General features: G+C 42.6%; 1 protein-coding gene across 2 annotated transcripts in view; it reads left to right on the top strand.

Annotated features, from left to right (window-relative positions):
- rapgef5a (Rap guanine nucleotide exchange factor (GEF) 5a) overlaps window positions 1-21,229 on the top strand; it is a 242,463-nt gene extending 221,234 nt beyond the window's left edge. For both annotated transcript variants that reach the window (XM_069913870.1, XM_069913871.1), the window contains 2 exons: window positions 9,385-9,439; window positions 14,642-21,229. In XM_069913870.1, the coding sequence (XP_069769971.1) occupies window positions 9,385-9,439; window positions 14,642-14,760 (174 nt within the window). In that variant the 3' untranslated portion in view covers window positions 14,761-21,229. The remainder of the gene's footprint in view (window positions 1-9,384; window positions 9,440-14,641) is intronic.
- Window positions 21,230-22,028: the final 799 nt, after the last annotated feature.

Genomic DNA, 22,028 nt, shown 5'->3' with positions numbered 1-22,028 from the left:
GGAGCACCCTGACCTCTCCCTCTTACTCGGAATCCCCCCATTGGACCTCCCATTCTGGCCACATAGGTGGGACCCGGTGCCCAATATGGGGCCGGGTGCCAACTCATATTATTCCCTTGTGGTGGCTGCGTTGGCTGCTGAATCATCTGGTTCGCACCCTTTGAGGAAATCTTTTTGTTCTCATTTGCCTTTTTCCTAGCCTCTTCCAATTGAAGCTTAAGGAGTTGCACTTGTGCCAACTCCGTAGTTTGTTTGTCCTCCTTTTGCTTAGCCCTGTAACGTTTCATGTGATGGGTCAAATGTTTTTCCCATTGCTCATTCGAGCAGCCAGGAATATCAGGGTTATTCTCTAATGCCTCCCTAACTACAGCTGGCAGTCCACTCGTTACTGCAGCCCTAAAGAGTGTAGTCTGCAAGGGATCTGTGGCTGGGTGTACTCCTGCTTTATCCGTCCAACGCTCCTTACACTGACTCAAAAAGGTCAAGATCTCCTCATCCTCTGACTCCTTTTGTCTATTGTGAGGAGTGGGGGTGGTGTGATCCTCTGACATTCCTACCGAGAAGGCATTCTCAAGTGTCTGTTCTTGCTCTCTCTCATTTGTTTTTTCCAGTCGCATACTAGTTTCCCTTACTTTACATACATCATTCTGTATTTCCTTTGTTAACTCCTTCATTTCCTCCACCCTTTCCTGCATAACTCTCTTAAGTCTCTCCTTCGCCTCCTGGAGTTCGTGACCTGCTAATTCAGTGACATTCACTATTCCCTCATTTGTCTGCATCGCTGGCATTTGGGGAATAGGATAAGGTGGTGGCAATGTCTCCGGTAACTCTGGATATAACGGGGCTGACGGCTTCACCTCCCCCGTATTCTCCTTAGTGTTATGGGATCCCTGTTTAATATCATGTTGAAGGTTCGCTTCCACAGCCATGCAAGCCAATGTCATAATGTGTAAATCTGCCCTTCTCTGTTCCTTCACTTCTCTCTGTTGTTTAAGCCTTCTTCTATTCCATATAGATCCTTGTCCCTTTGCCTCATGTTCCTGTATCTCCTTGGCTGCTTCCCTCTCTGCTTCTCCTAAGTACAATACCAGTCGGATTTTTTCAAATCCTTGAGGTACCTTCCCCTGACTCTGCAGCTCTTTCCATATCCGTTTGTACCGTGCCATAGCCTGTACCTCCTCTCCCTTCGGTAATCCTCCCAGTAATTGATTCCTTGTTTTCTCCCACTGTCGGTTTACAGATGGGGGAACCCCTCTGTCTCCCCCGAGCTCTTGCCCTACATCCCTATTTACTCCTTCCATCTCTGTTCTGATCTTTAACCCTTTAGACTTCGTACTTCACTGGGTCTCTCCCCTGGTAGGATTTTGACACCCTGCAATCTACTTCGTCCCTTCCCACGTTATTATAAACACCAGCAGCACACTACACACGATCCTTAAACAAATACTTATTATAAAATATTATGATACACTAGACGATTCCTAAACAGATACTTAACCACTATAGAAGCAAATAACTATAAAACAATACACCTTATACAGATACTGATTATAGACTACTATGGTATACGATCCTTAATCAGATACTTATTACACACTATAAAAACAAATAACCATCACAATGCACCTTATACAGATACTTATACACTACTATGGTACACGATCCTTAATCAAATACTTATTACACACTATAAAAACAAATAACCATCACAATGCACCTTATTCTAATTGGCCAAGTGTCTAAAGCTATCTCTCGAGATCGCTACGAGGGGACTCCAACCCCGTTCTACTAGGAGGACTCCAACCCCCTTTCTACTAGGAGGACTCCAACCCCCTTTTACTACAGGGGACTCCAACCCCGTTCTACTAGGAGGACTCCAACCCCCTTCTACTACAGGGGACTCCAACCCCGTTCTACTAGGAGGACTCCAATCCCCCTTCTACTACAGGGGACTCCAACCCCGTTCTACTAGGGGGACTCCAACCCCCTTTTGTTTTATTCTTTGGCTTTAACGAGGGCTTTTGCAGAGTAGTGACAACACACAATTTATCTTTGCCAATAGCAGAACTTCGTTAAAACAGGCGTCTGCTTACCTCCCTTTGTAGGATGGTCACTTGTTGTTATCACCACACCACAATCGACCGGTGTTTCGTATCTTTTTCTTCTGTGACTTCTCCATCTTCATCACGTCGGGGTCACCAAATTGTCGGACTCTGGCTTTAACTTACTCTTAATTTAGTCTATGTGTAGTCTGAGTCCAGCGCGTTCTTTGAATGAAGTGATAGGAGAAGGTATTCGGTTCACAGTCAATTTATTACACAGCACAAGAATAAAACTTAACAGAGCTCTGGGTCACTCATTAGTTCATAGGTCACCTGCACAGTGAGCTACTCCCCAAGACTGACCCCTATTGTCCAGTTCGCTCAGTTTATATAGATCAATCTTATCATACAGAACAAAAGTTGTCTTCCTTTGCTAGATCTTTTTGCATAAGGGTTATCACAAGTCATCTCCTGTTTTGCAGATATCTGGGGTGTAGCACTCCCATCTTAATCCTCCAGGCCAGACTATCCTGTTGTGTTGATCAGAAATTAATTCATCCCCAGATATTTCTAATCACCATTCTGTTCCTGTCTGGCCAATTTCTGCTGTTCTCTTTAACACCTCCTCATGCCTTAATCTTCCTCCTAGACTGGTTTTCCATTCCCTTTGTTTCTTGCAGGCCATTCTTTGTTCTGGTCTGGCCTGTGTCTCCTGTGCTACTCACCACCTCCTTCAGTTTGAGCATTCCTCCTAAATCGTTTTATGCATTTCCTCTCCCTGTATTTGGGAGCAGACCATTTTGCTCAGCCAACTTTGCTCCATGCTGTGATTGCCACTTAATCACATTCCTCTTTTTCCCTGAACCATGCAGTAAATATAAACTTATTAATTAATCATTTCTTTCATAATGTTTTAACCCCTAGATTCCAACACCCTCCGTGCTCCATAGCTGCATGAGGACGGGGGTGTATGCCTGGTCAGCGTTGTCCTGGGTTGGAGGGTGGCTTGGTGTGGTGGGTACTCCTGCTGATGCCAGGTCCCTGGTTGAGACGGTGTCCTTCCTGCCACTGCCAAACCTAATGTAAGTGTAGTTATGGTTTGCATGAAGGAAGAACACCTGCTCCACCAGGTCTTCGGCCTTATGTGTCCTTACCTGCTTACGCAGAAGCATGGACCCGGGGTCGTGAGCCATGCTGGGAGTGACATTCCAGTCGCCGACCTCCTGGGGAATGAGAACAGATGTTCATGAGGGGCCTCACTGGTAGCCATGCACAGCAGTGACCAAATGGCATGGAGCGTCTCGGGTTGGGCTTCTTGCCAGAATTCAATGGGCCACCCTTTTAACCTGAGAGCCAGGAGGACTGCTTTCCAGACCTCCCCGTTCTCGCATTCCACTTGCCCATTGCCTCTTGGGTTATAGCTTGTCGTGCGACTGGTTGCGATACCCCTCGCTATCAGGTACTGGCGCAGCTCGTCGCTCATGAAACTAGATCCCCGGTCGCTGCGGATGAAGGCGGGGTAGCCAAACACGGTGAAGATCTGCCCCAGGGCCCTGATGACGGACAAGAGATGGCGAAAGGGAAGTGTGAGTGCTCGTCCACTACCGTGAGGAAGTAGACGTTTCAGTTCATGGAAGGCAGGGTCACTTTGAAGTCCATGCCGAGACGCTCGAAAGGCCAAGTAGCCTTTACAATGTGGGCCTGGGGGGGATGGAAGAAGTGGGGTTTACCCTCCGCACAGACCCGACAGGCCTCGGTCATGTCCCTGATGTCCCTGATCGTGTACGGCAGATTTCGGGACTTAACAAAATGGTACAACCAGGTGACGCCCGGATGGCAGAGGGACTCATGCAATGCCTGCAACCTGTTATCATGCATAGACACGCAGGTGCAAGAGAGGGCATCAGGGGAGTCGTTAAACTTCCTGGGGTGGTATTGGATGTCATAGCTGTAGGTTGCCAGCTCGACTCTCCAGTGCACGATCTTGTCATTCTTTATCTTGCTCTTGTGGGCATGAACGCCACGGCCTGCTGTTCCGTAAGGAGCGTGAATCTCCTGCCGGCCAGGTAGTGATATCAGTGGCAGACTGCTTCCACAATCGCCTGGGCCTCCTTTTCAATGGCGGAGTGCCCTAGCTTGGAGCCGTGGAGGGTCCTGGAGAAGAAGGCGACAGGGTACCCCCCCCCTTGGTTGAGGGTAGGAGCGAGGGCCACCTTGGAGGCATCGCTCTCCACCTGGAAAGGGAAGTCCTCATCCACAGCCTGCATTGTGGTGTCCATGATGTCTTGCCTGCGCCTCAAGTGGGAGGGGAAAAGGTGTAGCTTGGGCCACTGGTCGGACCTTGTCCGAGAAGTGAGGGACCCACTGTGAGTAATAAAAGAACAGGTCCAGGCACCTGCGGAGGGTCTTTAGCATGGGGGGGAGAGGTAACTCCATTAGTTGGGGGCATCCTTTCCGGATCTGGGCCGAAGACTCCATAGGCCACGATGTACCCCAGGATGGCGAGGCAGGTGGTGCTGAATACACATTTCTCCTTGTTGTAAGTGAGGTTCAGCTCCGCGGCCGTCTGGAGGAATTTTTCCAGGTTAGCATCGTGGTCCTGCTGGTCACGGCCACAGATCGTGACGTTATCCAGATATGGGAACGTCGTCTTCAGCTTATGCTGGTCGACCATGCGATCCATCTCCCACTGTAAGACGGAGACCCCATTTGTGACCCCAAAAGGAACCTGGTGGAACTGGTACAGGCGCCCATCTGCCTCAAAGGCGGTTTAGGGCTTTTCCTTCGGGTGGATAGGGATTTGATGATACACCGACTTCAGGTCAATCGTGGAGAAAACCTGGTAGCGGGCAATCTCATTGACCATGTCAGTGCTCCTCAGCAGGGGGTAGGCATCCAGCTGGGTGTACCGATTAATGGTCTGGATGTAATCCACGACCATCCTCAGCTTAGTTCCCCCTTCGACCCCAGGACTTGGGCTCTCCAAGGTCTGTTACTGGGCTCTATATTGCCTTCTGCCAGGAGTCGCTGCACCTCCGCCTTGATGAAGTCCCTGTCTGAAGCGCAATAGCACCTACTTCTGGTGGCGATTGGCTTGCAGCCTAGCTCAAGATGTGGGAAGTGTGCCAGTGCAGTGATGCGCAGTGTGGAGAGGCCGCAGGTTGGCCGGGGCTGGTAGGTTGGCGTGCCGTGCAATGTGAATGGAGGTTGGGGCCCCCCGAATGCAAGGGTGACATTGGAAATCCAGGCCCAGGAGGAGTGGTGCGCAGAGTTTGGGTATGACCAGGAGCCTGAATCCTGTGTAAGTCTCCCCTCCCACCATTATATTGACCAAGCAGTGCCTGAGGGTACCAACAGTCTTATCCTTGGTGGTGAAGATGATCGAGCAGGTGGTGGGGTGGACCTTTAACCTTAGCGAGTGAGCCACACTGGGTTGAATGAAACTCTCGGTGCTGCCACTGTCCAACAAGCACTTTGTTACCTGCCATTGACTCGCACATCCATCACTGAGTGCCCGAGATCATGGGGAATGTCCCTGGTCAGCATGGTGGCAGCCAGGACCATCTCGGAGTCAGAGTCGTCGCTATCCGGAGGAATTGGAATTGGGAGTGTCGATAGGGTGGCCTGGTCATCACCTGTGTTGACCACGTCGATGTCAATTGTGAGGTGCAGCATGCGGTAGCCGATGGCCTCCGGAGGCATGTGGAGCATCGGTAGGGCAGCCTGGTCATCGCCCGTGTTGACCACGTTGTCATCGATCATTGGGTGCAGCATGCGGCAGCTGAAGGCACCCGGAGGCGTGGGGAGCGTCGGTAGGATGGCCTGGTCATCACCTGTGTTGACCATGTTGTTCTCAACATTTTCAGGGGCCCTCTGTGTCAGGCGCTGCCTGTCCCAAGATGGCGGTGGCTTGTGGGGAGCTGCTGCGTGGCTGGCCTCTTTCCCCAGCTGTGCCCACTGCGCTGGGGAAGTGACATCATCACAGCCGATGGCAGTGATGTCATTATATCAGCTGGAAGTGACGTCACACCATGAGCCGGAGGTGATGTCGCTGTAGTTCTCGGGGAGGGCAAGGGCTGGTGCAGATACTCGGGGCATATGCTGCGACGGTTGCTGGCGGGGCTGGATGTTGCGCAGTCGAAGTCGGGGAAGACGCCATCTGGCATGCACATGTGGGGGCTCCGCGGGGGAGGCAGGGAGGTCATAGGGGGCCGCTGAGCTGCCAGCAGGTTTGGAGAGGCACACTTTTGCAAAGTGGCTTTTCTTGCCACATTGGGAACGATACTGGTTCCTAGTTGGGCAGTTTTGGCGTGATTGTCGATCTGACCTGCACCAGGACCCACAGTACTTACAGGGGCACCGGGCGCCTGCCGCAGTGACGTTCTCCTCTCCAGCTTGGCCTGGGGCTGCAGCTGCAGTGTGAGAGGGCCATGGAGCTTGGGGAAAACCAGAATTGAAGGCTTCGACATGCAGGGCTGCTGTTTCCAGGGTTTGGACCACTTCCACAGTCCTGGTTAGGGCATAGATGTTGTCTTCCAGCAGCTTCTGCCGGATGGCCCTCGAGCGTAGCCCTCGAATGAAGGAAACCCAGATCAGCCTCTCTACACCTACCCCGGGTTCAGCCAGACATGGTCGGGCCAACTCTCGCAAGTGTCCCAGGTAAGACTCAGCCGTCTCCCCGGGTTGCTGGGCTCGGGTGTTGAGGAGGTATCTTGCACAGACCACATTCAAGGGGGACTTGCACAAGTTCTCAAGAGTTTCCATTGCGCTCTTGTATGTGGTGCAGTCTTTGGTTACCTGGAAGGCTCAGGGACCCAGCTTTGACCGGAGTAGGACCAACTGCTTCCGATCGGACGGAGTCCAGGATGTCACTCTCGTGTGCCTCAATGATTGTCTCAACCGTGTGCTGCCAGATCTTGAAACGTGTCTGGGCTTCCGGGTGGCATGGGTCGACCTTGAGGCTCCCTGTGCACAGGAATTTTTCCATGACAGCCGTGGGAAAATTTTGTGCATTAAATTGTGGTGCGCTGTTAGACAGAATCAGACACACACAAAGGAAAGACTGAACAACAGGCTTTGATCTACAAAAACCTCCACAGAGCCAGGGTGGCTGTGGCTGCAGCAATTCAGTGTGAGGCCTCGGGAGGCTGGCACAGGCTTATATCCCGGAGGGTGATTGACACCCGACCGGGTAGGGCTTGATCCATTCAGGCCAACTGATTGGCAGCCGGCCAGGTGATGTCCTGTCTCCTTACACTTCTGCAGGTACAGAGGTTGCCCCCTGCAGGCTGGTGGTGTACCACCACAAGGTCTAAATTAAAGCAATAAGTGCACTATTTTTCGCAAAGGCAGCAGAAAATTACACTGTAAAATATTAATGGTAAATGGCATGAAAGAATGGATAGAAACATATTCATCTCTTCCACTGCCTTTGACAAATCAGGTTTATTGGCAAAGAGCTTTGTTGACCTGCATTTCCCCCTGTGCAACTTGTTGGCCGAACTTTCACCCAGCAAGTTATTTGGATTGGTAAGGCTGATGATGTTGATTAAACTCATTCTGGAGCCATGCAGCAAGGCTTTAACCAATGTAACCAAGTGTCATAGGTGGAAGAGAACACATTCGCAAAGCTCCTCACAAAACCATAGACTGATGACAAATCCCTGCCTTTACAGCTTTATTGCCTGTCAAATTAAGCAAGACCTTTCACTGATGTTCAGAAACATAACAAATTCTGAAAATGAAATAAATAACTGCAAGTTTTTATGAAGAGAAAGGTTTAGAAGGTTTCAGTCCAGTGGAGCTCCCAAGAACAATCACTGGTGGCACTCAGACTGTCAATCTGGTGTGCAAAATTGTTGGGGACCCACAGCATCTTTCAACTACTCCCATTGGGGAAAAGATACAGGAGTATTAGAGCCAGCACCATCAGGCGAAGGAACAGCTTCTTCCCCTGGGTAGTGAGAATGCTGAATGACCAAAGGAACAGCTCACACTCACCATCTGAGACTCTAATACTCACTCAACAATAGTCATTTATTTATTTTTAAATAAGTATATTTGTCATGTTTATGTATTGTTTGTCTGCAGGTGTGCTATGTATGGTTGTGTGTTTGCATGTTTTGCACTGAACACTGGAGAACGCAGTTTTGTCGGGTTGTACTTGTGCAATTGGATGATAATAAACTTGAAATGTAGGAATTTCACTGTCATCTGTGAATCCATAAAGTTATTTAGACCAATGTGTAGAAATGCCTAGAGTTTGGTTTTATGTGCAATATTTTCAAAGCTCTGCCAAATATAGGGTAACACACTTATGTAAAGGGACAACTGTTACCAGACTGACCCTTGTTAAAAGTCTTATGGTCCTGAATTTTTTTGTTATCCTAATCTCCAACAACAAAGTTGCCTGAGGATCAATAAGATTGCCAAATAACAGTCCAATTTTTTTTACTGTGAATTCTGCTGATCCCTCACCTAATTTGTAATGTGAAATTAGGATCATATCAAGGAAAGTTCACATAGAATATCTGCAGCAGATCATATGACCTGAGGCTCAGTGACGTTACAGTGACAATCACGCCACTTCATCATCTTCCACATTTTGGTGCTCTGCAATCAAGCTCAAGTTTATTTGTCATCCGATTTCACCAATACAACCTGAAGAAGCAATGTTCTCCAGTCCACAGTGCAGGACAAAGCTAAACACACATATAGACATACAATAACACATTCTAACAAATGATACATATACACAGTTCATAAGTACATATATTAAAATAAATATTATTAATAAATAGAGTCACGGAGAGTTGTTCTCTCACTCATTCAGCAGTGTCACTGCTCGTGGGAACAAGCTATTTCTCAGCCTGGTGGTTCTATCTTTTTCCCAGTGGGAGTAGCTGGAAGATTCTGAGTGTGAGTGGGAAGGATCCTCCCTGATTTTGTGAGCCCTCTTTAAACAACAATCCTGGTAAATCCCATTGATGGAGGGAGGGCGATTCCAGTGATCCTCTTGCCATTTTTATGGTCCTGTAGATAAACCTCCAATCCGATGCTCTACAGCAACCATACCACATTGTGATTTAGCTGGGCAGGACACTCTTGATAGAGGTCCTGTAGAAAGTGTTTAGAATGGTGGCTAGTAGTCTTGCCCACCTCAGCCTTCTAAAGAGGTGCTGTCACTGTTGTACCTTCCAGACAAGTGAGAAGATGTTATGTGTTCAGGATAGGTGACTTCTTAAATCAAACATTCTTCTTGGAGAAAGCGATTTTCAGATCACTTCTTACAATCTATATATTTTCTCCTGGTGCTTTTGTTCATTTTTCTCTCTGTTTCTAGCACATGATCGCAGATACTGTCAGACTGCTGCGGCACTGCAGGAGTAACCAGATCAGTAAGTTTTAAAATTATTATTGTTCTCAGTGTTTGGAATGGATGAGGTGCATTTGGGATTGCAGGAAATATGAGAGTCGTTCTGGTCATTTACCATTAGATTTGTTGTTTGTAATAAGTGCAACCAAAGGAAAATTTAGATTCTAGAAGAGAACATTCATTGATTGACATTCTGCCTTCATATGAATCATTATGGCAAAGAAAAAGGCTATTCAGCTCATCAAGTTTCGGCTGGCATCCAGTAAATGATTTTGGTCAGGACTGGGCTTTCCTGATCTTTTCTCATCTTTCCACATTTCCCTCTGTTACAAGTCCAGAGGACCCCAAAACCCAGCAGCAATAGATATACGCCGTGACCAAGGGTTACTAGCTTTTAACTAGCTTTGAACATGAAAATTGAATCAAACTTTAACTTATCTCTATTGACTCACTTAACCCCCCTCTAATTCTAAGCACACGTGTGTGTAATGTGTGTGTAAATTAAGCAAAGTTATTTGGTTCACTGTCCAATCTCACTGGTTGCAGACAATTCTTGTACTGTGCACAGAAGTTAACATTAATAAAGTTCACCAGGCTTTGCTGCTTAACAGGTAAATGGTTACTACTCAGAAGGGTTCTTGTTGGTTTTCAAAGAGAGAGTTTTTCTTTTTCCAGGACATCCACAACTGATTCCTTTTTAACAGCCACTTCAGTGTCTTGCTGACGAAACTTACCCCCTTTAGGCTTCTCCAGATGCTAACCTCTTTCTTTCAGGTCACCACAGAGTTCCTTTCTGTTTCTCCTATTCCAAGGGACTTACCAGACAGCCAGTCCTCTCCTTTGACCAGGCCGTCTTCCAAAGCTTGTCGGCTTGTCCGTCTGGAACTGATGTCTGTGTTTCTCCTCTCTCTGTCTCACTCCCTCCAACTCTGAGAGCAAAGCCTCTTTTTTTCTGCTCTCTGCCTGCAAAGATCACATGACCTTCCAGACAGTAAATGCTCTTTTCCAGACAAAGCTGCTACTGCCTGTTGTTACATTTGTAGCCTTTTACAAATTACAGTCCATCATGAGACTCTGAGCACTCTTGCAAAAGCTCCTGCAAATATTCTATGTTTTAAAGTGTTTGTGTCTGACCTGCTCCAACAAACCTTTCTCAGTTTATCTCCCAAACACCTCTGTCACAACACCAAATTATTTACCTTCAGTTTATATCCAATTCCCCTTTGTAAGGGATGATCCATCACTCCAACCAATAAATTCTGGATATAATCACTGTTTTTTTTTAATTCCATACACCTCTCATATATTTTGCCCAAAACTTTATTTTAAACATCTGCTTACATTAACAATTTCTTTCTGTATAATCTCATGATTTTATATATACCTTTATCAAATTCCTCTTGATCTTTTTCACGCAATTAAATTCCTTTTACATCCACCCTAGAGTATAGTGACTAGAATTTGGATGTAATACTCCAGTTGTGATCTGTGGTGTTTTACACAAATTAGAATAACTGCCCTGTATTTGAACCCTGTGACTCTCTTTATGAATCCTAGTATCCTATTATGCTTGAGTAACCACTTTCTCAACATGCCCTAATATTTCTTGACATATGCCATTCAAGCCCCCCTCTTCCTACATACTCATTATTCTTTCTCTCATTTGTCTGCCCATTCTGCATGTCTGTCCTCTTTCAGTTTCCTTCTCCAAATAAATCATAATTCCTATTATAAATAAATATTTCAAGTTCATGGCATTCTGAGGAGGGAGGGTGAGCTGCCAGATGTCATCGTCCATGTAGGAACCAATAACATGAATGAGGAGGTCCGACAAAGAGAATTCGGGGAGTTGAAGGACAGGACATCTAGAATTGTGATTGCTACCCATGTCACATGCCAGTGAGGTTAGAAATATGAGGATAATGCAGCTTAACATGTGGCTAAAGACATGATACAGGACGGAGAGCTTCAGGTTTCTGTATCATTGAGTTCTTTTCCAGGGAATGTGGAATGGTTTGCATCTGAACTGGAGAGTGACTAATACCCTTGTGGGAAGGTTTACTAGTGCTGCTCTTGGGGGGCTTAATCTAGATTTGCAGGGGGGGGATAGGAACCACAGTGCCAGAGTAGATAGGGGAGAGGCTGAAAGAAAAGGTGTGATAATTGGTCAAAGGGTTGTATGTGGTGGAAGTATTCTCAGCTGCATCAATTTCAATGTAAGAAGTATTGTAGGAAAGGCAAGTGACAAACTCCAAGCCCATCCAGCCCTTTCATGGTATGGGAATCCCAGTCAATATGTGGCAAGTTAAAATCTTCTGCTATCACATTTTTGTTTCCTGCAGCTGCCTGCTATCTCTCTACAGATTTGTTCCTCCAATTCTCATTGATTATTGGACAGTCTATAACACAACCCCATGAGTATGGTCATACCTTTCCCATTCCTTAGCTCCACCCATGTAGACGAGGCCTCTGTTCTGTCCTGCCTGAGCATACCTGTGATATTTTCCCTGTCGAGCAATGCCACCCCTCCTGTTTCAACCCCCCTGCCCTCCCAACCGCTCTATTGCATCAGAAACAAGGGAAGCCCAGAACATTGAGTTGCCCGTCCTGCCCCTCATGCAACTAAATTTCACTAATGGCCGCAATGTCATAGTTCCACATGCCATCCACGCTCTAAGCTCATCTGAGAGTACAGAGTTTATATGTTCTTGTCAGGATTAAAGACAAAGTTACCAGGCATAGGGAAGCTTAGTTTTTGAGGGATATTGGGGGTCCAGTTCAGAAGGAGAGGTGTATAGCAGGTTTGGAAACAGAGCAAATGACATACTTAAGGAGTGTAAAAAATGCAAAAGAAATCAAAAAATAAATCAGGACGGCTGAAAGATTTGCTTTGGTAGACAATATGAAGGAAATTGCTAAAGGTTTATACAGGTATATTAATAGTAAAAGCATAGTAAAGGACAACATTTTTTTCCTCTTGAAAAATCAGAGTGGTTAGCTATATATGGAGCCAGAAGAGATGGAGGTGGGGGGGTCATAAATTGTTATTTTGCATCAGTGTTTACTCATGAAACTGATACAGAGTCAAGGGAAGTAAGGAAAACAAGCAGTGAGGTTAGTTATGGATGTGCTTGCTGTCTTAAAGCAAATAAGGGAGAATAAATCCCCAGGGCCTGACAAGGTATTCTCTCAGACCTTGAATGAGGCTAGTGTAGAAATTTCTGGGGTTCTGCTAGAAATATTTAAAATGTCCTTAGCCAAAGGTGTGGGGCCAGAGGATTGGCGGGTAGCTCATGTTGTTCCGTTGTTTGAAAAAGGCTCCAAAAGTAACCCTGAAAATTATAGGACAGTGAACTGATGTCAGTAGTAGGTCAATTATTGGAAGATATTCCAAGAGATCGAATATACAAGCATTTGGATAGCCAAGGATGGATTAGGGATGGTCAGCATGGCTTTGACCATGGTAGGTCATGTTTAACCAATCTGATAGAGTTTTTTGTGTAGTTTTTCCAGGAAAGTTGATGAGGGAAAGGCTGTGAATGTTGTCTCATGGACTTTAGAAAGACCTTTGACGAGGTCCCACATGGGAGGTTAATCAGAGAGGTTTAGATGCTTGGTGAGGTATTAAACTGGACACAACACTGGCTATATGGGAGATACTAGAGGGTGGTGGTGTATGATTGCTTCTCAGACTGGAGGCCTGTGACTTGTGATGTGTCTCAGGGATCATTGCAGGGACCATTGTTGTTTGTCATCTAGATGAATGATCTGGTTGATAATGTGATAAATTAGATTTACAAGATTGCAGATGACACAAAGTTTTGAGGTGTTATAGAAAATGAGCAAGGATTTCAAAGCTTTCAGAGGGATCTGGACCAGCTGGAAAAATGGGATGAAAAATGGCAGATGGGATTTAATAGCAAACAAGTATGAGGTGTTTCATTTTGGAAGACAAACCAAGAAAAGACATTCACGGTAAATGGAGGGGCACTGAGGAGTGTGGTAGAAAATAGGTATCTGGGAATACAGATACATAGTTCCCTGTATGTGGCATCACAGGTAGTTAGGATTGAGAAGAAGGCACATTTGACTTCATAAATCAAAATATTGAGTACAGGAGTTGGGATGTAATGGTAAAGTTATATAAGATTTTGGTGAGGCCAAATTTTGTGCAGTTTTGATCACCTAACTACAGGAAAGATGTCAATAAGATTGAAAGAGGGTAGAGGTGATTTACTAGGATGTTGCCCAGACTTTAGGAACTGAGTTATAGGGAAAGGTGAATCAGGTTAGGACTTTTTTCTCCTGGAGCGCAGAAGAATGAGGGGAGATTTGATAGTGGTATTTAAAATTATGAGGGGAATAGATACTGTAAATATAGGTGAGATAAAAACAAGAGGACATGGGTGAAAGGGGAAAGGTTCAGGGGGAACATTAGGGGAAACTTCTTTACACAGAGAGTGGAGGGGGTGTGGAATGAGCTGCCAGCTGAAGTGATGAATGCAGGATTAATTTGGACATTTAAGAAGAATTAGGACAGGTACATGGATAGGAGGGGTATGGAGGGTATGGACTGGGGTGCAGACCTGTGGGGCCAGGCAGAAAAATGGTTCAGCACAGACTAGAACAAGGGCCTCTTTCTGAGTTGTAACTTTCTTGGGTTCTATGGTTCAACTTTTTGTACAGATTCACTGTTCTTTCCAACTAAGTTCTAGCTTTGGAGTTTTAACAGCATTTGTATCAATTTCCAATTAGTTAAGGTTCAGAAGCCTTATCTCTCATCTTGGATGCAAAGCTGTTCCTGTGAAAGCTGACAAGTAGAAATAAAATGGCCCCATTATTTTTGGCCAGATGAATGTGGAATTGTCCTGTAATTCTTTAGGATTGACTGAAATAGTTTGTATGTTGTGATTCTGCACTCTTCGCACTCATTGATATAAAGGTCACTCTGTATGGGTTTCATTATGGGCTCTCTTTACTGTAATTTCTAGATACAGTTTAAACGTATACTCCCAAATGTCACAATGGATTGTTTGCTTTCCTGAACAAATAGGGAAAAGTAACTATTTCTATTCATAAGAAAGAATGTTCAAATAAAGAAGGAGGGAAGCACTAAAGTCTGAAGATGGTGTGATTGTAGTAAAGACATGAATAGTCTTTGTGTCTAACCTATAAGAAATCTTTCATATGACATTGATGAAGATGGTTTCTCCTCTGACTTCAGGTGCAGACGGTATTCAGAAAGATCATCAAGATGTGAAAACTTATATTCACCACTTGCATGTTATTGACAACCAACAGACATTATTTCAGCTTTCTCACAGACTTGAGCCAAGAACTTAATAATACCTTCATCTTCCTGTAAATTGAAATGAACAGCAAGGACCTACTTGTGAATACATCAAAGGTAGCAAAACTGGCTTGTAGTGAAACAACAGACCCATGTTATACTGAATGCAAGTCTGCACAAAAGGTGAAAAACAAACCAAATCACTTTCAGCTGAAAAAGTAACAGTAGGTTTGATGAGACCCTTGTGTGAAATCCAAGATACTTTGACAGCAGTCAACAAACTAAAAACAATACTTTTTATTTGCTGAAACTAAGCAAAAAAAGGATTATTATTTTTTAATCTGCTTTCTCTTATCAAATGGTCAAAAAACAGATGTTTAGCCTTATTTCATGACACATTGACCAAATATTCTTTGGTTTAATATATGATCTAAGTGTGGGTCTTCACACCATCTGGCTTATTTAGATTCATTTTGGCAGGATTTCCATAAGGGCTTGAGAGTTTTGTTTGGGAGAAAAAGGAAAATGGTGGCTGCCACAGGAAATAACTAAATAAATAAATGCAAGACTCAAGGAGACATCCAACCATGAACATCGGAAAGTATATAACATCCAAAGAAGTGGCAAAATCTGGCGATTACTATAACCATTGGAGCTCAAAACTGCAGATGCTGGAAATCTGAAATAAAGTTTAAAAGCGATCCTGTTAATTTTAAAAGATTGGTTGATTTGCTGGTCTGTGTTGTAACTACTGGATTGATCTATCTAGCAACTAACATTGCCAAAGTAGTGGAAACAGTGGCATAATGTAATTTTGAAATGTTTACCTCACTCAATACCTGATCTCTGCTCTCTTTTGGCCTTTGCTTCTGTTGGTAATTAGGTTAGATAATCCAATGCACATCTAAATATTCTGGAATGAGCACATTTTGAATCAGTATTCTTAAACGCCTTTGGATGATTAATATTTTACCTGTTTGTGTTGTTTTCTTTCCTTCGGAATTGAAATAAATAAAACAAAACTACACCAAAGTTATATAATTGTAAATAATAGGTAGTTAATGGAATTTCATATAAAATAGATAGCTATCATCCATGTTTTGAACAGTACCAAGGCTATTCACATAATAAAATAAATAAAGCAAAATATTTAATGTTTATGAATTTTTAAAAAAATTTAAATTTATTTACAACATAGTAGAAGTTAAACCCGTGCCGCCCAATTACATCCAATTAATATACCAACCCCGTACATTTTGGGAGAGTGGGAGGAAACTAATGCACCTGAGAAAATCCAGGTGTACAAACTCCTTACAGATAGCCCCAGATCGATCCCATTTAACTGGTGCTGTAATAACGTCATACAAACGTCCTAAGTCTGTAAGTGTCCAGCAAGTTGTACAAACTCCTTACAGATAGCCCCAGATCAATCCCATTTAACTGGTGCTGTAATAATGTCATACAAACCTCCTAAGTCTGTAAGTGTCCAGCAAGTTGAGAACAACTTGCTGGACAGTTACAGACTGAGAGATCAAATCAACCACAAGAAAATGGTAAGATGCTAATAAGGTCAGGGCTGTTTCCACAGTTTTTATGTTGGGGTGTGGGAATTAGATGCTTTAGTGGTCCCTCATTGGAGTTACAGCAAAAAATTAGAAGATTCCCAATAGAATTATCGGGCCAGAACATACTGGAGTGTGACATTTCATATTTTCATTTTCTCATAAATGATTTATACATTAAATATTTCAAATAGCTGGCAAATTATAACACAATGAAACAAACTGGATATTTGATATGCAAATCTACAGTGAGATATGAAAAATAAACAAAGGAGCCACTGAAAAGGAAAGTGAATTAAAGTCTATGAACTCAAATCTAATCAGACAGGGGAAAAAACAAAATTCTGAGTGTTAAGGAGAAAAAAGCATGCCAGAAAATAAAAGTAAGGTAAAGGTTTATTTTATTTTTATATATTTTTGTTATTTTTAGACAACAATGAGCATCTGAAGGAGTGTACTTGGAAAAGCACAAATAATTTATCACTTTGCTTCTATTAACAGTGATCACATTGTTAATAGGATTCTTATTTTAGTTCCTGCCATCAGTTTAATGGACATTAATGTATGCATCCATCAAGTTCAGACATAAAGTGGGGAAGCTTAGGGCTTGGTATAGTTTGTGCAAATGGCAGAAAGTTGTCGAGAAACCAAACAGTACTGGAAGTGCATACCTCACAGTATCTCCCTTAATCCCCTGAATTTGCTGTCTTATGTATATTCTAATTGCATGTGGCATTCATACATTCTTATACCTTCCAGCCCATTGTTTTTGAATGAGGACGCAGTAAACTTCTTTGGATCTCATTACATCAGTCTGGCATGAGTTTGACATTTAGTCATAATTTTGTTGCTGATTTGAATAGGCACAATTGAAAATTTTCCTGTTGTTCGTGTGAAAACTACCAGTATTTTATGAAAAGCTCAGGTTTAACAAACTTTTCTGCACAATTGTGAAGCATATAATTTAACACTGCTGTCTATAGTCTGGATTAATTTGCATAACATGTTTAAAGTAGGTTTCAGATTTATTGTCAGAGTGCATACATGACATCACATGCAATCCTGAGATTCTTTTTCCTGCAGGCCAGGCAGAATTACCACTTATTGGCTGTGCAAAAAAACCCCACAATGTACACATGCAAGCAAATAAACAAATGAAAACAACGGACTCCAATACAGAGAGGAGAAAAAAAACAAACAATAAAGTGCAAAATGAGTTTGTCTTTGAGAAGTCTGATGGTGGAGGGGTAGCATCTGTTCCTGAACCTGGTGGTGCGAGTCTTGTGGCACCTATACCTCTTTCCTGATGGCAACAGCAAGAACAAAGCAAGTCCTGGGTGGTGTGAATCCTTGATGATAGCTGCATTCCCCATAGATGTTCTCAATGGTGGGGAGGGGTTTGCCTGCAATGTCCTGGGCTGTGTCTACTATCTTATGCAGGGCTTTACATTCAGGGGTATTGGTGTTCCCTTACAAGATCATGATGCAGCTACTCAACAGATTTTCCACCACACATCTTTAGAAATTTGCCAGGGTTTCTGATGTCATAACAAACCTTCGCAAACTCCTGAGGAAGTAGAGGCACTGAAGTGCTTTCTTCATGATGCCATTAGTGTGTTTGCTCCAGAAAAGATCCTCCAAGATAGTGACTCCCAAGAATATAAATTTGGTTACGTTCTCCACCTCTGATACCTCAATGATCACTGGATCATACACATCTGGTTTTCCCTTCCTCAAGTCAACATCAGCTCCTTGGGTTTGGTGACATTGAGTGCAAAATTGTTTTTGGTGCACCATTCAGCCAAGTTTTCAATCTCCCTCCTGAATACTGACTCATCATCTCTTTTTATAAAACCCACTACCGTGGTATTTATCAGCGAATTTGTAGATGGTATTGTTGTCATACTGAGCCACAATGTCATAGGTGTAAAATGAGTAGAGCAATGGGCTAAGAATGCAGCCCTGTGGTGCGCTGGTACTGATGGAGATTGTGGATGGGATGTTCTTACCAATCCTCACTGATTGTGGTCTGGGGTGAGGAAATTCATGATCTAATTATACAGTGGAGTATTGAGTCCCAAGTCTTGGGGTTTGCTGATCAGTTTTGAGGGTACAATGGTGTTAAATGCTGAACTGCAAACAATAATGCAGTGATTCTAACAGGGACATTTAATGGAAGGATAATTTTTAAAAAATTACTCCCAAATACTTTGTGTAGAAATAAGGATATTTTCTTTGTATCCCTTGACGTCTTTAAATACATTTCAAATCTCTGTATGGTTGATTCGTGCAGTTCTGTACTTTGGCCAGCAGCTGGCAATATTGCACTCTGTAAATCTTGATTTTCTTTCCCCCCCCCCTCCCCACCCCAGTTCATGTAACTTGTATTGCTGTTTCTCCATCTCTCCAATTTTTCTACATTGGAAGCTAAATGTTTAGGCAAAACTCTTGAATTGTCTGTTTACAAATTGATAATAGTTCCTCCTGCTCCTCCTGAAAGTTGGTAGGATGAAGCCGTTATTAGTTTTGTTGCAACTGATGCTAACCAGATGATTATAGAATTTTTTTTAAAATCAATAACGTGCTAAAAGTACCATTGAAGTGCCATTATAAGGCATAGATAATACACAAATGGCATTAAAGAAATAGTCATTCTATGTTGTTTTGGACTCCAGGGACTCATTTTGAGAAATTTCACACATGAAATGTTGCACTTATAACATTTGACCCAATGTTTCAATAAGAAACCCTGCTAAAATTGAAGTTAATAAACTTTAAGAGGAAATATTCCAGTGGTTGGGGTTACATTTTACACCAAGATGGTTCTTTGTGGTTGACTGAAGTAAATCCCTTCAGCCTTAGCAGAGTTCTAGGCCCAACCAGATTCAGTTGCTTCATCAATTATCTTTCTTCTACATAATATCCAAAATGGGAATGTTGGCTGATGCTCAATTAAATAATCTAGTTTATGCAGTCACTGTTGACCAGTGAATCATGAAAGACAATGGGAATATAGATGAAAAGTATAATTAAAAAGAATCACATTTACACTGAAAAAAAGTTTTCAGAAAGGAGTTGAGACAATTTTTCAGTGAAGAATGAGATTTTCTTGTAGAATATGAAGTTTTTAATACATGATCAAAGTGAGAATAAAGTTTGTATTTGCATACTAATATCGAATACATAAAATCCAACTAAAATTATCTTTTAAATTTTAGGAGGAAAGTACATACTTTTATGTCAAAACAAGTACTTTTTTTTGTCTATGAATGTATTCTACCATTTTGGTACTGTGAACATTTAGTATTTCCTTCTGTAGCCTCTATTTTCAAATTGCCAGCTCTGTGGAAATATATTTTGAGCTTAACATAACCAAGTGTGTCTGGTGGCTTCATCCTCCAAGATTATAGTGTGAATAGACTTTTTGGTCTGATATGTGGACCAGGTTCGTGCATTTTAAATTTCCATTGCAAACATCAAAGCCTCAAAGCTTATTTAAACATTTCTGGCCAGTTTGCTTCAGTTCAAAAAAAGCATCACCAATAGATTACTCTATAAATTGATTATTTAAAACCAGAAACTGAAAATGTAATTGATTTCCCTGACAATGGAAAGAACAATTTTCCAGAAGTTTTGCTCCTCTCTACTTGTTGCATCATGGCCCATTTATTCTCAGTGTTTGTATTGCTGACCTTACTACCAGTGGCAAACATGACATTTTAATTTTTGTAAACATAGAAACTGGCAATTATTGGCAGTGATCTTGCACAGGCCAATCATCTCCCACCTTTGCTACTTCCATCTTGAAGCATGTTGAAGTGATTCAGATTGTCAATTATATTCTTGGCATCTCACAAGTGATTGATTCCTGCACCATACAAACCAGTGTTTAAAGTAAATGCCTGTGTAATGGAAGGTGAAAATTTATTCAATGATGTACCTGTCTTTGCTGAATTAATGGTGACTGATGAAAACCAGGTTATTATATTGTCCATTCATCTGTGTATATCAATGATGTTTTGACATTGGATCTGGTAACTATTTATTGGTGCAATGTATTTATTTATATCATAGCTGTTTGTGCTCAGTGATATGTACTTATTGTATTCAATATTATATTTTAAAACAGAGTAAATCAGGAAAGATCAGTTTTCAAGGTGCTGTTAAAATTCCACAGAGATTGTTTTTAAATAATCCCTACGATCCCTGAATTCTAATTGCAGAAAGAAAGGATACAAGAATCCATCCAACTTAAACACAGATATTTCTCCTGTGGAAAACTATATTTTTCTGTTTTTTAAATTGTATAATAGCTCTGATGTAATAATTTATGTTTCTTTAAACTGCTGCGCTACCATTTTTCACCATTTATCCCTGCTTGCTGAAAAGTTATTTATGTGATTAGAATGTATAAGTGGAGAAGATTCACCATTTTACCCATTGCCAAGTTGGTGTCGGGCTTCTGGAGTTCCAATCAGTTGAGGCCCACTTGATGGATTCTGGGCCATCTTTTTTAGGCCCACTTGGAATCAATGGCTCCTTAGTGTGCATTGGGTAACAGTAATGTGATTCTGGATGTTTTAAATAGTTTGTGCAATCCTGCTCCTTCTGTTTCTACCTGGTGCTGAGCAGCCATATTATGATTTCTGGAGATTACAAAACCCACAAAGTTTCTGCATTTTAATTTTTAATCGAAAATGTAGGAAGTTTGGGCTCTGACAAAATTCTCTGCTCTGCTCTCAGCAAATTCAATGCTCCACCCACTGTACTACCTAACTCTTGTAGAAGAGATGGCTTATTTGCCACAAACCACTGATGAGATGCAAAATGGTACCAGTTTTGGTGTTTAAGGGTTTTTAGCAATATCCAAATGAATCCAACTGCATTTCTATTTTAGGTGTGTCAAATTTTTTTGTCTCTGTCATATCTGTAATAATGTATGAATTTTTAATAATAAAACTTTTACACTAAACTCAGAAAATGAATTTATTTTCCTTCTGCAAATAGGATCAGTATCCAAAATTTATATTGCTCCAAGAAAATAATATTTGTAACTATCATTTATTACATTTTCCAAGCACCACATTTAATACAGACTGCACACTAATTCAAAAATGGATTTTCTTTTGAGATCAATATTTAACTGGGTCACATTTTTTTTAAACTACACTGTGAGTGATTCAACTGAAGTGACACAACAGTTAGTGCCTGTGCAGCACACTCCACCAACCTGAGTTCAATCTGACCATTGGTGCTGTCTGAGGGAAGTGTTTGCCTCAGGTGGTTTTTGTTTTGTCCCCCACATCCTAAAAGTATGCAGAGTACTGTCAGTTAGCCCAAGCGTAGTGGGTGGTATTGAATGGGCAGGAATATAATGGGGGAACCAAACTGATAGGAATGCACAAGAGGCTGTTTGGCTATTGAAGTTACAGCAGCACTGGAGGGAGTGGCATCCTAATAATTTATTTAATTATATTTTGTGGCTGTCTGCTGGATCTAAAACAGGTGATTATATACGTTTTGGATCTTTCCCCATCTCCACCCATTTAACTGCATCTCCCACAATTTGGTCTGTTCACTTAATCCCTCTGTGTCAATTCAAGCATTGCAGGAATAACTGTTGGGAGTAAAGGGGGAAGCAGATACTAGAAAGGTAATGAATTATTCAAGCTGTTGAATCAGACCTTCAGCATAATCCAGTAATTTACTTGTGCCATGTTTATTTCATTTTAATCAGCCAGCTAATTATTTCTTCAAAA

This window comes from Narcine bancroftii, chromosome 1, assembly GCF_036971445.1.
Source record: "Narcine bancroftii isolate sNarBan1 chromosome 1, sNarBan1.hap1, whole genome shotgun sequence".
NCBI classification, from domain to species: domain Eukaryota; kingdom Metazoa; phylum Chordata; class Chondrichthyes; order Torpediniformes; family Narcinidae; genus Narcine; species Narcine bancroftii.
Note: the sequence above shows the minus strand (reverse complement) of the source record. Positions and strands in the feature narration are given on the sequence as shown.